Source organism: Tachypleus tridentatus, chromosome 13 (assembly GCF_004210375.1).
Source record: "Tachypleus tridentatus isolate NWPU-2018 chromosome 13, ASM421037v1, whole genome shotgun sequence".
In the NCBI taxonomy this organism is placed as follows: Eukaryota; Metazoa; Arthropoda; class Merostomata; order Xiphosura; family Limulidae; genus Tachypleus; species Tachypleus tridentatus.
In genome coordinates, this window is record NC_134837.1 from 215,755,844 (window position 1) to 215,772,210 (window position 16,367).

Genomic DNA, 16,367 nt, shown 5'->3' on the forward strand with positions numbered 1-16,367 from the left:
TTGAGTTTACCATCCTCAATAACAACTAATTATTTATGTTCAAACAAAAGTATCAACGTAGGTAAGAAATAAAGTACTTCTAAACGAAAATCTGTTCATAGCTAGCTTTTCAAGTGTCATTTTCGTGTTTTCTTTATTTTCAGAGGTTTTTAAAGAAACTATTAAGACATTTGATCACGTGGATATTCTGGTGAACAATGCCGGTATTGGTGGAGAAAACCGATGGAAGGAAGTCGTCAGCGTAGATCTGGTGTGTGAATTTATTTTTTGACAATTGTTTCAACTTTAGAACATTTATTACAGATAAAAATTTGGCTTTAATAGACAGCTATTCTGGAAAGAGGCTTAAATTACTGTTTTAAAAAAAACATTCTTATCCTCTTTTATATGCAAAAACGGCTCGTTTGGGTTGAGAAAATATTTTACATAGAAGAGCGAACAACGTTTCGACCGTCTTCGGTCATCGTCAGGTTCACAAAGAAAGAGGTAACTGACCGGAAGCTGACCACATGTTTGAAAGGGGTTGTGTAACTGAGTGTCGGAATGTAGAGAGCAGTGTTAGAGGTTTGAATATATAATTTTATTTATTTTATTATTTTAATATAGGTATAAAGGCGTTCCTTTATATTGGTTTATTTTGGGTTTAAGTTGTTGTATAAGTAAGGCTTCTTTAATTTTGCGTTTGTTTATGTTTGTTTCTTTATTTAATATTTGAGTGTTTTCTATGGTTATGTTGTGTTTATTTGACTTGCAGTGTTCGAAAACGTGTGAAGGTGACTTTTTTATGTTCTTTGAATCTGGTTTCCATTTTTCTACTTATTTCTCCAATATAGAAGTCGTGGCAGTTATCACATTGTATTTTGTAAATAATGTTGGTGTGGTGTTTGTCAGTGTAGTTTTTACATAGTATAGACCTCAGTTTTGTGCCTGGTTTTTGAATAAATTTGGTATTAACTGGAATGTCATATTTTGTTACTAATTTTTTGCCAAATGTTGGTTATTTGTTTGCTGATGTCAGGAATATATGGTATACAGCAGTATATGGTTTCGTGATTTTTTGATTCGTGAGATATATTTACTTTAGTTGGTTGATTTTGCTTTCTGTCTAGGTGTGTGCGTATAATGTTTTCTACGGTTTGTGGAGGAAACTTATTGATGTTGATGAAGTATTGTTTTATTTTGTCGAATTCATCGTTAATTTTATCTGGTGAGCATAGTTTTATGGCTGTGTTTATTTGGTTTCTTAGTATGTTGAGTTTTTGTTTTGTTTCATGTGCTGAGTCTCAAGGATTGTATAGTCCAGTATGGGTGATTTTTCGGTGGATTTCTGTTTTGAATTGTGTGTCGGTTCTTGTAATTTTGAGGTTCAGAAATGATATTTGATTGCTTTCTTCCTGTTCACATGTGAAGTTAATGTTGGGATGTATAGAGTTAATGTGATTGAAAAAATTAAGTATGTGTTCTGTAGATTTGAAGCCCGCAACCGTGTCATCTACATATCTGTACCAGTATAGTGGTGGATGTAATGCTGTGTTAATTGCTTGTGTTTCAACTTGTGTCATAAAAATATTGGCTAGAACTGATGATACTGGGTTGCCCATGCTTAGGCCATTTGTTTGTATATAGTTTTGGTTGTTGAACATGAAGTTTGTCTTTATCGTGGTGAATTCTATGAGGGTTGCTAACTGGTTACTGGGAATTTCTATAGTTGGGTTAGGGTCTCGGATATAGAGTTCTAAGGCTGTCTTGCAGGCTTCAGTGGTTGGAACTTCTGTAAAGAGGGATATAACATCGAAAGTGGCCATTAAGGCTTTATGATTAAGTTGATTAAGATTAGACTTGAAATTAAAAGAGTCTTTGATGAATGAGCTGACTGATGTTACATATTTGGAGAATGCCCATGCTATGTATTTACCAAGATTGTAATTAAACGATTCATATGTGGACATTATTGGTCGTAATGGACAATCTGGTTTATGAGGTTTCGGGATGCCGTATATTTGCGGTGTGCGTTAGTCGGTTTTACGTAGGTAGGAATAAAGTGTTTGTGAAATTGTGTTGGCTTTTTTCATTTGTAGTAGTAATTTGTTCAGTTGCGTCTCGTGTGTCTTTGTTGGATTTGTGTGTATTGGTTTAAATGTGTTCGTGTCTGATAGGATGTTATTCATTTTTTTGGATGTATTCATTTGTGTTCATTATGACTATAGCGTTACCTTTATCTGCTTTTAGAATTTTTATGTTTTTGTCTTGTTTTAGGTTTTTAATGGAATTAATGTCTCTTTTTGTAAGGTTGTTTTTTAGTTTTCTGTTTTGTGAAATTATGTTGATGGTTTTGTGAGAAATTCTTTGAAAAAAATCGTTTAAGATGTTGTTTTTAGGTGTTTCTGGAAAATATAAATTTGTAATTTTACCTGGGAAGTTTGGCTGTTGGATGTCAATAAAATTATCTAAGTTGTCTTCTTTCTGTTGGTTGTTTTTGGTTGTTTCCTTGTTTTTGTTCTCTGTAGAAAGTATCACAAGTCTCCTGGCGAGGTCTTCTAAACATGTTTTGATTTCTATGGTTGGAATGTACGTAGGTGCTACTGCAAAGTTGAGGCCTTTGTTAAGTAGATGTATCTCGTCTGTGTTTAATTGTCGGTCGGATCTGTTAATTATGAGGTTAGTCAACGGTTTGTCGTGTTGGTGTCTTTTCTGTTGTTTGCATCTTAGTTTTTCTAGTTTTTTGTTGTGGCAGATCTTTTTGTCTCTGTCGTTCTTAGTATTGATTTGGTTTATGTTTCGTTGTATAAGTCCGTAAATCTCTGGTTTAATGCAGCATGCCAGTTGATGGTCTAGGTTCATTTTTTGTTTTTGTAAGTCATGTAGTTCTTTGTATTTTGTGTTCAACATGGCTTTAAGTAATTTTTTCTGTACATTTTGGATAATGTTTGTGTATGTATTAAAATGTTTTGAAAGTTTTACCTTTACAAAATTATGGGTTAGTTGTTCCTTTCTACATTGTTGAATAAAATAAATGTCATTTCTTCTGTTAATAATTCGTTGGTTTAAATTTCTTAGTTTCTTAACGATCGTGTGAGCGTGTACTGTTAATAGTGGTGTACGGTATGCTAGTTCAGACATAATGGTAACAGGTAAGTACAAATACACTGAGAAAAACACAAAACCTTACACTTCTCGTACAAACATCTAACACTGCCCTCCACATTCCGACACTCAGTTACACAACCCCTTTCAAACATGTGGTCAGCTTCCGGTCAGTTACCTCTTTCTTTGTGAACCTGACGATGACCGAAGGTCGAAACGTTATTCGCTCTTCTATGTAAAATATTTTCTCAACCCAAACGAGCCGTTTTTGTATATAAATTTCTCAACAAGTGGGTTTCTCGACATCACTGATTCTTATCCTCGTTAACCAGCAGGTGCTTTATGCATTTTATTTTTTATTTTTACCGTTCGTGACGTCATTTTTGGGTTCTTCCTACCATTGCATATAACAGATATAATCCGAACATATAACATCATAAATTAGTGACCGCCATGTTGGGCTTAATAATTAGGTAGCAAGTAAAGTTTTAACGGCTCACAAACGCTAGTCTCATTTATTTATGCTACATTTTAAGCAAAGTGTCAGCCAAGTATCATAAGTACCATTTTATAAACCCTTAACTCTTAATAACAGACAGACGATTAAATTTTCAACATTAAGTTAATTCTGTTTAGTTCCGGGTGTAAATTGACAAAATAAATGTTTCTTTGATGCGAATACTTCTCTCAACATTGTATTTATTTAAGAACTGGATCGTAGGTCAATGTTGTATTATATAAAGATCTTCAAACCTAAGAACAGGATATTGTTTATAATAACACCACGTGTTGTTTATGAATTTTGTTTCAGTGCAGCTGTAAATCCATTTACCGCTAAATGGCTAAGAACATGTATATTTCTTAAGTGTTTTGTTTGTAGCTAAACACAAAAAAGTAGTGTGCTATTTGTACTCTATTCACCACGCGTATCGAAATTCGGTTTCTAGCAATGTTCATCTGTATACATTTCGCTGTGCTAATTGGAGACTTTAACCGATCCAGTATGAGATCAAACTATTTGAGACTCTACCAAGAAGACGTTAAGTTACGTTTTAATTAAAGATTTGCATACTTTTTTTAATTCTGAAGTTATCGGGATATTCATGCTTATATACATAACATAACCACAATTTTGAATTTTTATTAGGAATTATATGCTAAATGGAGACTACTTCTACGCACTTATTTCGCTTGTTTAGAATGGTATGAAGACATTTGTGTTTGCCCAAAAAAGTGCGAGCTTAGAATTTTTTCTGAGGTAAAAGATCGGTAAGTTGTCACAATAAACACCGTTTTAACCACATTAGTATGACGACACGCATAATATATTACTTCCGGTTTAAAAGACTACAAATCTGTTAGTAATGCTTCTATTTGTCTGATCTGAGAGTTTCTCAAGGTTGAACAACAGAGGGCTGATGTCGTTTCAAACTGAGAAAAATAAGCCGGACGTTTTGTTAATTCAGTACAGAAACTTCTGTTCAAGTTCTTAATGGTCAAGTGTCCTTGTAATGTGTTAAACTTCCATAACTCGTAACAATTTCTGTTCATAGCTTTAATACTTTCTAGAAGACATAAAATAGAACATAATGTGATAACAAGGTTTACCACAACGTAGATTCACTTATCTTTCTGAAACGGAAAACAAATAACATTGTTTCGAAACGTCACAGTAAAATCTATTTTACTGACATAAATGGTAATAAAACGGTTTTTTTGTCTTATTAAAACAAAAACTGGTTTTTATTTCTCATTTTCCAGCCATATTGATTACCATTTTTTTCGATGTACAAGATGACCTTTTTTCCCCCATAAAAGAGGTCTCAACCCCCCCCTGTGTCCTAGACACCGAAGGTCAAAAAATGTATGCCTCCCTACGACGAGTAAGCAGTTTTATGTTCCCTTAATGTTTAAAAGTACCAAACCTTTTTCTTCCCCAAAGTGTGAAAACTGTAATAAAGACATTTAAAACAAAATGTGACGTGAGCAATTGTCTTATTGAAACCAAAGATGATAGTGTTTGAAGACAAGTGAGAGAACTTTCAGAACTTGTTTTCAGTGAATTCATTGATGCAAAAAATCTTTTAAGTTTTCATGACGAATGTTTTGATGTAAGCGGATGAAACAACCGTATTTTATTTTATTATGGACTTTACTTTTGAAGTATTCTAAAGAAGAATAAAAGTTTATCATGTTGAACAAAAAAATAAATAATAACTGTGAATTTTATTTTTTCCCTAAAGATAGCCTTGAAAATAGGGGTGCATCTTGTACACCGAAAACTACGGTGATTTAATTTGATATGTAACTTTTTATCATGTAGATATTAAAACGTATTTATTTGTCGAGTTCAAACGATAAGTATTTCTTGACTACAGGAATGTTAGTTCTAGATACAAAATTAACTTTTGCTTATTCGCCAACCATTTCGAACGTGTTCTTATCGGACAACCTTCAAACAAACATTGGTATCTTAATGAGAGATAAATCTTCTTTACGAACCTTCACGCAACTCGACAAATCAGTTGGTTATTAAAAGAGGTTAGATGTGGAATCTGAAACCACCCATTCACACTTAACATCCAGCTACTGCAGTAGACAAATAAATAAATAAAATACAGTTGAAGTAATTACTGAAAGGGAGTATTCTAGATGTATAACTACTATATTAGGCATGATAAATCTGTATGAACAAGTATAATAAAATCATGTTAGGAACACAACAAATGAGAAAAATTAAAGAGAGAGCAGCATTAAGTGGTTTGGTTTGGAATTAAGCCCAGAGCTACACAATGGGTTATCTGTGCTATGCCCACCACCGATATCGAAACCGGTTTCTGGCATTGTAAGTCCGTAGACATACCGCTATGCCACTGGAGCACAACATTGGAGTATTTAACTGGTTTATATGTTAGTTTCGTAAAATGTATATTATGTGTATCCTCGAAGCTGTCCATTCAAAATTTAGTCAGATATGTAGGTTCAAGTCTAGCTGTCTCGTCCTGCCTTTTTTCATAAAGACATGGTCTATAAGTTGAACGTTTTCTTTCATATTACATAGTGTAAGTCATTAGTTTTGTTTTGTTTGTTTAATTGTTGTCAAGCACAAAGCTAGACAATGTGCTGATCCACCACGAATACTGAATCTCTCTTTTATACACACACACGCACACACCTAGATTAATTTAGGTTACTGTATGACACATTTAATAAAACAAGTACTTTTAATGTAGTTTGAGTCCTTGTTTGTTTGTATTTTTTAAAGTCCAATAAAAGCCACGTATGTCGCAGTATATTTTGATCAAATTGTATGCTTCAAAGAAATAACAATGTAAGAAATTATCATGTAAGTGTAATACTTTCTCTAGCTTGGGGTAATTCAAGGAACGCTCTTAGCTTTGAAATTCATGGGAAAAGACAAAGGCAATTCTGGTGGCCACGTGGTAAATATATCCTCAACAGCAGGTAAGCTTTATCTTTAAAAATGTGAAAAACGAAAGAAGATCTTCAAACTATGAATATAGTGAAGATATCTGATTTTAAAAAAAGTGTCTTAACCTCAAGCTGAGGTTCAAAATAGTAGCATGCTCATTTAATATCTTTAACACTTCACAAACGCGAACTGAATTTGTTTTTTTTATTTTCGCACAAAGCTACACGAGAGCTATCTGCACTTGAATTGAATGTAACACTTGTATTTCGCTGCGTATAGGAACTGTAAATGTGTCATTACACTTAAAATACTTTTAAAGTCCCATGCTTTTTCTTGTTTTATTAATAACTTCCAAGAAGAAGCTTCAACGTAAACTTAACATTAATCAAATCCATCTTTAACTAAATTGACTCTCCGCCGTGGCTCATTTGTAACCTTCAGTGTTTATAAGTTTGAAATTCATGGTTTAGTAGAGGACTCTGTATGTAGCTCAAAACAAGAAAAAACTTTGAAAGTAGTATATGAGCACGCACAGTGTAGTTTGGTTAAGAAATTGACGCCTATCCACACGATCATGTGCATGAAGTACTGTGTTAATGGGTTAAAAAAACAACTAAAACAACGTATTTTTAACACACAGCTTTAACGAATTAGTATAAAGGATTCGCTTACATGCACGGTAAGCCTTATTTTAATGTTAAATAATTAAAATTTTCAAAGAGGTACATAATACTAGACGATGTTTCGTAAAGCCAAAATTATCTCGCATTTTTTTCACATTTTTTATTGTGAAGTAAGGCTTACTGAACGTTACATAATAAAACACATGAGTTATTAACGAATTCTCTGTGTATAAACAACGAAAATGTAAAAGCACTAAATATTTAATTAAGAATACAGTTAACAGTTAAGATATTTTGTTAAAACTCTGGAATTACCAACTTTTTATACATAAGTTTTAACCTGTTTGCCAAACTGCTTGTGTGCCCATGAATTTCTTAGTATAGAAAAAGTCGGGTTGAATAACAAACACCGTATGTACATTCACTCCTGTCCCCAAAAAACATTGGGTTGGCATAGGCTGGTGAATAAGGCGCTGGACTCGCAACCTGAGGGTCACGGGTTCGAATCTTCTTTACAACGAACCTGCTTGCTCCTTCAGCCATAGAGTTTGTAATTTGATATTCAATCGCACTGTTCTTTAGGAAAGTAGTAGTCCAGGAGTTGGCGGTGGATGTTGTTGACTACCTGCCTTCCCCCTAATCTATAACTGTTAAATAAAGGACTTCCAGTCCTAATACTTCGTGTAGCTTTGCATGAAATTCAAACCAAAACACTTTGTTCACATTTAATCTAATTTGGCCAGTATAATACCTTTGGCTCTAGAATTTCTATTTCAACTAAATAGTCTCATGTTTGGAAATTGTTCGAAGAACAAGTTTATTCTTAAAGTAAAATATATCAACACTTCTTCTCCTAGAGATATTACTTCAGCTTGTCCTGTGTGTGATGTACAGTAAGATACTTCCACCTGTAACATTACTGGCAGTCATAAATTTGTACCGACATAGTTTTCTTTCTACTAGCTTAGGCACAAAGTTCTTGAGGCCAATTATTCCCTTCACGTGCTCTAGTTGCAGGATTTATAATTTATATGTACATGTACATGCTGGGACGCAAAAATATTTAAACAGAATAAAATACCATCAATATTTTAACTGGTCCCGCTACTAACACTAGGCCTCTCACAGTTTGTCTGTTTGTATCACAAAGTTACACATTGAGCTTTCTTTATTCTCCCCACCACGGGTATTGAAACCAGGTTTCTAGTGTTGGAAGTCCCCAAACACACTGTTGTGCCACTGGAAGTGCGTATCCCACATAAGATATATGGTACAAAAACAAGTCTGTTAAAGAACAAAATATGTTAATAAAATATAAAAAAATCAAAATCTCGTTGCTAAGACTAAACCTCGTATTTTTTTCTAAAAGTTCATATCTGAAAGATTTGCTCATGTCCTCTGGTTCATATTACTTTAAAACCACTCGGGAAAGCAACGAAATGTTACCACCCATTTCATATAAGAGGCTATTTCTAATTATACCCCTGCATAGAGTCAAATGGGCGCGTACGTGCAGCTGAACACCGTGGGGATGGGTAAAGCACTTTGTACAAAATAGAGGGATAATTGGTGCTTGGCTTAAAGCCACATCGGGCTACTTGCTGTATCCACTGCAGGGAATTGAACCCATAATTTAACGTCGTAAGTTTGTAGGCTTACTGTTGCCCCACAGAGAAACTAAGATAATTAAAACTTGTAATATCTACAACTGTAAAATGGCAACACTCGCTGATGTATAATAAGGTGCGTCACCCTTTTCAATTCATTTTAGTGCAGATAAAACACGTGGTGATTATTTATTTGATCCGAAACGACTACACTCGAAAATCTACTTTAAATACATGTGGGTGTTATATTTCTACAGCTAGTAACGTTTCACTTAAATATATGGCCCATAACGAACAGCAAGGGCAAGCTGTTGATAGCACTTACTTAAAATTAGACTGTTACTAAAGTTCCTGTATTATCGTCAATCGCTCCCTTGAAACGGCCGTGTTTAAGACATCTTGTATGTGAAGTCACATGAGAGAAAGTGACGTGTCTCTCAAGAGCATCTTATAAATGCCTCTAGGTTCGATCAATCTCATCTAAGGGTTATTGTTACCTTTTTAGATTGAAATAACGCTCGGCATTATCTTTTAAACTGAAATAAGGGTCTGTTTCGTCAGCTTATAACATCTCGTTGAACGTAATCGCTATAATATGCTGCTTAAACAAAATCTTACCACAGCAGGCCCAACATGGCTAGGTTGTTATGGTTCTCGACTCGTAATCCGAGGGTCGCAGGTTCGAATCCCCATCACACTAAAGTTACTCGCCCTTTCAGCCGTAGGGGCGTTGAAATGTGACGGTCAATCCCACTATTCGTTGGTAAAATAGTAGCCCAGGAGCTCACTCTAGTCGTACACTGCTAAATTAGGGACAGCTAGTGCAGAGAGCCCTCGTGTATCTTTTGCGCGAAATTCAGAAGCAAACAAAATCATATCGCAGCATGGTTGCTTTTTACCATATCTTTACTACTAACACAATCTTCACGTTCATGGAAGAAAATAGGTTTTAATCTGGTTTCGAAAAATTAGGTTTTTAACACTGCATCTTCATCAGTAGAAAGACTAATTTGTATCATCACAGAATAGTTGTGATAAGAATGCATTTCACTGAAGGTTAGTTTAGTTAAATAGGTTAATTTTGTTAAGCCTATTTCTAATCATCTCGTCGTCAGGGAAAGTTCGATACTTATTAAATCTTGTATCATCATCAACAGTTCTTTTAACTGTATGAATTTTTGTTGTTGTTAGTTTTAAAACTTGAGAGTTAATAATATAATGATTGATATTGATGTCATTTTGTGGTTAAATAAAGCGACAGAATATTTAGTAACTACGTGTGGTATATAATAATAATAATAAATTTAAGGAACTAAATCCGATAAACTAAGCCTCGTATATAAATGTGTGAAGTTTATTTAAAGTTACTTTTTTTTTATTTAAATTAATTTAATAAATATCGTTATATTCACATAAGCTGTCGATTTTATTTCAAAATTGAGCAATTGACTGTCTGAATCCTGTCCGCCGTGGTGAATCGAACCCTGAATTTTAGCATTGTAAGTCCGTAATTTCGCCGCTGAAAAACAAGAAGATAATTTCTTTGTAAATTGATTCTTTCTAATTAGTTTTAAATTTGATTAATAGATAGAAAATAAACTGACTTTTCACTTCTTGTGTCTCATTGGTCAGTTCATTTAGTTGCTTTCTTTGGTCTATTTAATCAAGACACAGGATAGTGTTATTAACAGGAGTGGTAGTTTATAACTTTTTACACCTTCTGTAGCTCAGACAGTGGTAATCCAAACTAACACATCTTCAGTAGATGTAATCTGATCGACTCTTACTTCGCTTATCAAATTTCAAGGCTATCCAATAAGACAGGCTTAAAATATAACATCTTCAGTTTTCATTGAATTTCTTCCTGTTTTATATATACTTAAAAACAGCTTTAAAACTTGTGTGTGTGTGTGTATTTACTTCTGTCTGTTTAAACAGATAATAATAATAATCTACCCGAAGCTGTCAAATTATTGATTTCACAATAAAATGAATATCACTGGGCTCTTTATTAAACAAAAAATTTGTGCTTTAAATATTGACTACATTTCTTTCCAGGGTTAGTGATTCTATGTAACATAAAGTGTATCTACTTTAATTGCGAAATACGTCTTCGTTTCAGGGTTGGTGCCTACACCTCTTGGACCTGTGTACTGTGCGAGTAAACATGGCGTTGTTGGGTACACGAGGAGCATGGGGGTACGTAAAACCCTTTTTCCAATTTAGAGTCGGTAAAATGAACCTAATCTTTGTGAAAATATAAAAGCATTGGAGAAAATTCTTTAAAGTACCAAGAGTATAGCTATTGTAATGTGAATTTTTAATTTCCCGTCAGAGCGATGTTCATTACCAACGCACAGGAGTGAAGATAAGCGCCATCTGTCCATCGTTTGTTGATACACCCATGGTTCACCAGATAGTACAATTCTCGGCAGTGCCTGAGGAAGCAGCCAAGTTTATGAAGTCCATACAACTAATGGAGTACGTAGAATAACATATATTTTAGAATAAACTAAGGGAAGAGATATAAAATAAACTTCCCTGAATGTTTTTCTTTAACATTTTTTCCTGTTGTCATGTTGTTAAGTCAGTTATAGGAAATCATTCTAACGTTCTTAGAACCGCGCTCTTCTGAACATTGAGTTCCTGAACAATGTGCCATTGACTTTCAAGTAATTTAATAACTTTTTTTTCGTTACTTAACACATAATTTCAGTAACGTCAAATTTTCACGGTGTTGACACCCACTTATTACATTTAACTCCTTGAAGCAACAGTGTGTCGGTAATTTAAAACACGTGTGGGACATAAGAGCATCATTGTAGAACCGCGTCTTAATGTTCAGTGATGTAGTGATTACATGTTTTGTGCAGGAATACTGACTAAATTATAGCACATTTTTGTCCTTGGATTGTGCGTGCACATGTAGGTTGCATTTCAGACATCTACTGTGTTTATAATTAAAAGTTAATTAAGTTTTATATAACCAGCATCAAAGATACAAATATTATCTGTAGTTTAAACATTGGATATCCACAGCATCAAAGATACAAATATTATCTGTAGTTTAAACATTGGATATCCACAGCATCAAAGATACAAATATTATTTGTAGTTTAAACATTGGATATCCACAGCATCACAGATATAAATATTATCTGTAGTTTAAACATTGGATATCCACAGCATCAAAGATACAAATATTATCTGTAGTTTAAACATTGGATATCCACAGCATCAAAGATACAAATATTATCTGTAGTTTAAACATTGGATATCCACAGCATCAAAGATACAAATATTATTTGTAGTTTAAACATTGGATATCCACAGCATCACAGATACAAATATTATCTGTAGTTTAAACATTGGATATCCACAGCATCAAAGATACAAATATTATCTGTAGTTTAAACATTGGATATCCACAGCATCAAAGATACAAATATTATTTGTAGTTTAAACATTGGATATCCACAGCATCACAGATACAAATATTATCTGTAGTTTAAACATTGGATATCCACAGCATCAAAGATACAAATATTATTTGTAGTTTAAACATTGGATATCCACAGCATCACAGATACAAATATTATCTGTAGTTTAAACATTGGATATCCACAGCATCAAAGATACAAATATTATCTGTAGTTTAAACATTGGATATCCACAGCATCACAGATACAAATATTATTTGTAGTTTAAACATTGGATATCCACAGCATCACAGATACAAATATTATTTGTAGTTTAAACATTGGATATCCACAGCATCACAGATACAAATATTATCTGTAGTTTAAACATTGGATATCCACAGCATCAAAGATACAAATATTATTTGTAGTTTAAACATTGGATATCCACAGCATCAAAGATACAAATATTATTTGTAGTTTAAACATTGGATATCCACAGCATCACAGATACAAATATTATTTGTAGTTTAAACATTGGATATCCACAGCATCACAGATACAAATATTATCTGTAGTTTAAACATTGGATATCCACAGCATCAAAGATACAAATATTATCTGTAGTTTAAACATTGGATATCCACAGCATCAAAGATACAAATATTATTTGTAGTTTAAACATTGGATATCCACAGCATCAAAGATACAAATATTATTTGTAGTTTAAACATTGGATATCCACAGCATCAAAGATACATATTACTCGTGTACATTTGTAATTTAATTTTTTTATAAAAAAAAATGGCTAAAATAATTTTAAATACTGGATTTTAACCATAGGAGTTTAACATTTGGAAATCTTTATATCTATGATTTAAGTTTATTTTACAATTACATGGGCTTATTTTAATCATAAAAAAACGAGAGTTTTGGTGCCGCTTCGGTGAATTCCGCCTCGCTACGTGGATCAACCCCACTCTATTCGGAAATTGTTGGGAAAATATATCGTGATACAGTTTATAAAATAAGTAATTGTACCACGGTTCAGAGAGAGGAAGATACAACAAATGAAGAAATCCCTAGATTTCAATAAACAAATTCAGCATTACGTATTATATTTATAGTTTTTGTTTCCACAAAATAGTTCTAAACTCCTTTTCAGATGTTTCATTTATACGTGGTATTAAAAACTAATCAGCATGTGGTTCATAAGTCATGGAATAATAATGTTTTGTTTTTCACTTTAGGCCTACTTACGTAGCGGATGCTCTTGTCAAACTGTTACAGGATGGTAAAAATGGCGCCATTTTAAAAGTTACGAAAACTGAAGGGTTTCAGTACGTCTAACGCTTTCACAACTTTTTTATACTATATATATATATAATTTTTCTGTGTAGTTTTGCTAATACAATAACAGTCTAACAACCTTATGACAGAATAGCTTTTTGTCGATTTCATTTGAATAAGTTGTTTTTTCAGAATAGTTTTTTCACAGTTTTGTTTTTAATCAGGTTTATTGGTCTGTAATTTTATAAGTAAATATAATTTCTTTTTCTTCTACATTCCTTTCAATTGAGAAATGTATTATGCTATTGTCTTTTGTTTTTTTTTTAATTTCGCGCAAAGCTACTTGAGGGCTATCTGCGCTAGCCGTCCCTAATTTAGCAGTGTAAGACTAGAGGGAAGGCAGCTAGTCATCACCACCCACCGTCAACTCTTGGGCTACTCTTTAGTGGGATTGACCATCACATTATAACGTTTCCACGCCTGAAAGGGCGAGCATGTTTGGTGTAACGAGGTTTCGAACCTCAGATTACGAGTCGAACGCCTTAACCCACCTAGCCATGCCAAGAAATATATATTAGGATATAACTAGTATATAGGAAAATAATCATACAACTGTTTTGTTTAATCAAACTGAAGATAATAAACCATTCACAGTTATTACCGTGGTCCAAAGAATAAGTTAACAGTGGCATAAAGCTTTGTTGTGGTCGCACTAAGCAGTCATATTTCCATCATTAAAAGAGAGATTACTTTTAAGGCCATAGCACGGATTGAAGTACTCGCAATAACAAATTTGTTGTTGTTTTTCGACATTTTTTATTAATATACATACATATATGTACATAGAACTGTTTTCAGAATTTTAATTCTCTCGTTGTTCGGTAGGGGATAAACTCGGGACACTACAGTTTTCTAGAGGCTTGCGTGGGTATTTGTACAATACCTTTTTTATTCACAAGCTAAGCCTCGTCTCAGTACGACGCTTGTATATCGAGCTTCATTTTATTGTTTAAACAAATTATAGTTCAATTATATTAATATTACTCAAACCTCTATAAGTATTACTAATTTAATTATCACAGACTCTGTACTGCTAAGACAGCTTACCCTTTACTGTTATAAGCCAATTGATATTTGAAACTCGCCATCTAGCGAGTGGCGTAATGGACAAATAACTTTCGATGTATCGAACTGCTGAAAGTACGTGAGAAAATATCGAATATGTAACAAATGTTGGTAGTAACGGCGAACGTAATACACATGTATACATAGAAAATTCTTTGTAGAAAGATGTCATGTCGCCATATAAAAATGTGCTTGCAGTGCTGCGTGAACTTGGTGATATAATATGTACAATAGAAGTTTACAATGAAGTTTTATAAAACTGTGTATTAAGTTTCGTTTTAAGAGTAATTACTGATTATAATTGTTTATTTTATTACAGCTTTTACAATAAGGAATATTTTCGAAACGGATACGACATGTCGATTATTTATGTACTGAGAATAATCACACCACTGATCGAGGCGTCGCACCTGTTTTAAAAATATTTCTCGTTACTTTATAGTACAGCTGTAACTTGTAATAAAATAATACCTCTGTATTGTTGGCTAGGAACCATATTATTACTTTAACAGTGCATTTTGTTTTAAAAATTGTTATATTTTGCTCTTATCAAAATATAAACCATAATTTTTTTGTTTTTCAAAATTTATAGACTATATTTGAAGAACTTAGAGAGTCTGACAAGTGGCCTGCCATGGCCAGGTGGATTTGCACTCGACTCGTAATCTGAGAGTCACGGGTTCTAATCCTCGTCACACCAAACATACTCGCCCTTTCAACCGTGGGGAGTTATAATGTTATGGTCAATCACACTATTCGTTGGTAAAAACGTAGCCCAAGAGTTGGCGGAGGGTGATGATGACTAGCTGCCTTCCCTCTAGTCTTACACTGCAAAATTAGGGACGGCTAACGCAGTTAGCCCTCGAGTAGCTTTGCGCGAAATTCAAAACAAACAAACAAACAAACCTCTCAACAAGTAGCTCTAAGGAAAATTGCAATGATGAAACGTTGACTGATACAATAAGTTATTTATTATAATCTAGAGATTAAAGGTTTTTGTTTTTTTAACTTTATTGCCAAAATAAAACAGTTGTTTATATTTAAGATAAAGCATTTTATTTCTAAGTTGTTATTATCTATCTCTTATTTTGAAAATTTTATCGTAATTTTCTGGTAATGGAAAATAAAGTGACACTTGCAAAGTTGGTCTTTGGGAAAAATATAAGACCTAAATCGAAAAGCCCTTAAATGTTATATCGAATCTGTATAAGATTTTCTAATCTTCCTATAAAATACTGTGTTTTGCGAGTTTAATAGATGATATATAATTTAAATATGAAAATTTAAAAAAAAAATCATTCCGTAACTAAGGCAATCCGCAAATACATTTTTGAAGAAATAGTTTAACACTCCTTTGTTTATTACTTCCGATCATGAAAGTGTAGCCTTCATATTTACGTGTGATTTCACTATATTATGCATTCAATTATTCTAAATAGGACTATTTCATAATTGCATTATATTTTAATTTTTTTATGTTAAGCTGCAAATAGCAAACTAAATATAAAACAATTTAACAGTACAAAATATAAGATATTTGTTGACATATATCTGTGTCCTGTATGTCAGTTTATTTTGTTGAATAATAAACTTCTGTACTCCCCATTTAGTCTTAGTGGCGTGTTTTACTGTTAGGTTTAGCGCTATGGTAATCTCGACATACTAATATTCTGAACTGAAACAGATGAATGAGTAATTGAAAATTCGAATGCTGTTAATCATAGAGATAAATACCTAATTATTCGTACAGTTTGTATTTCAGTGTAAATCTACGTAAGTGGCGACC

The 16,367-nt window shown here is 33.2% G+C and overlaps 1 protein-coding gene across 1 annotated transcript in view; it reads left to right on the forward strand.

The window, feature by feature from the left end:
• The window catches only part of LOC143238994 (15-hydroxyprostaglandin dehydrogenase [NAD(+)]-like), a 36,879-nt gene extending 20,693 nt beyond the window's left edge, over positions 1–16,186 (forward strand). Inside the window, exons 3-7 of the mRNA XM_076479694.1 lie at positions 144–250; positions 6,453–6,549; positions 10,870–10,946; positions 11,083–11,228; positions 13,417–16,186. Of these exons, the coding sequence (XP_076335809.1) occupies positions 144–250; positions 6,453–6,549; positions 10,870–10,946; positions 11,083–11,228; positions 13,417–13,516 (527 nt within the window). The 3' untranslated portion in view covers positions 13,517–16,186. The remainder of the gene's footprint in view (positions 1–143; positions 251–6,452; positions 6,550–10,869; positions 10,947–11,082; positions 11,229–13,416) is intronic.
• The last annotated feature ends 181 nt before the right edge of the window (positions 16,187–16,367 follow it).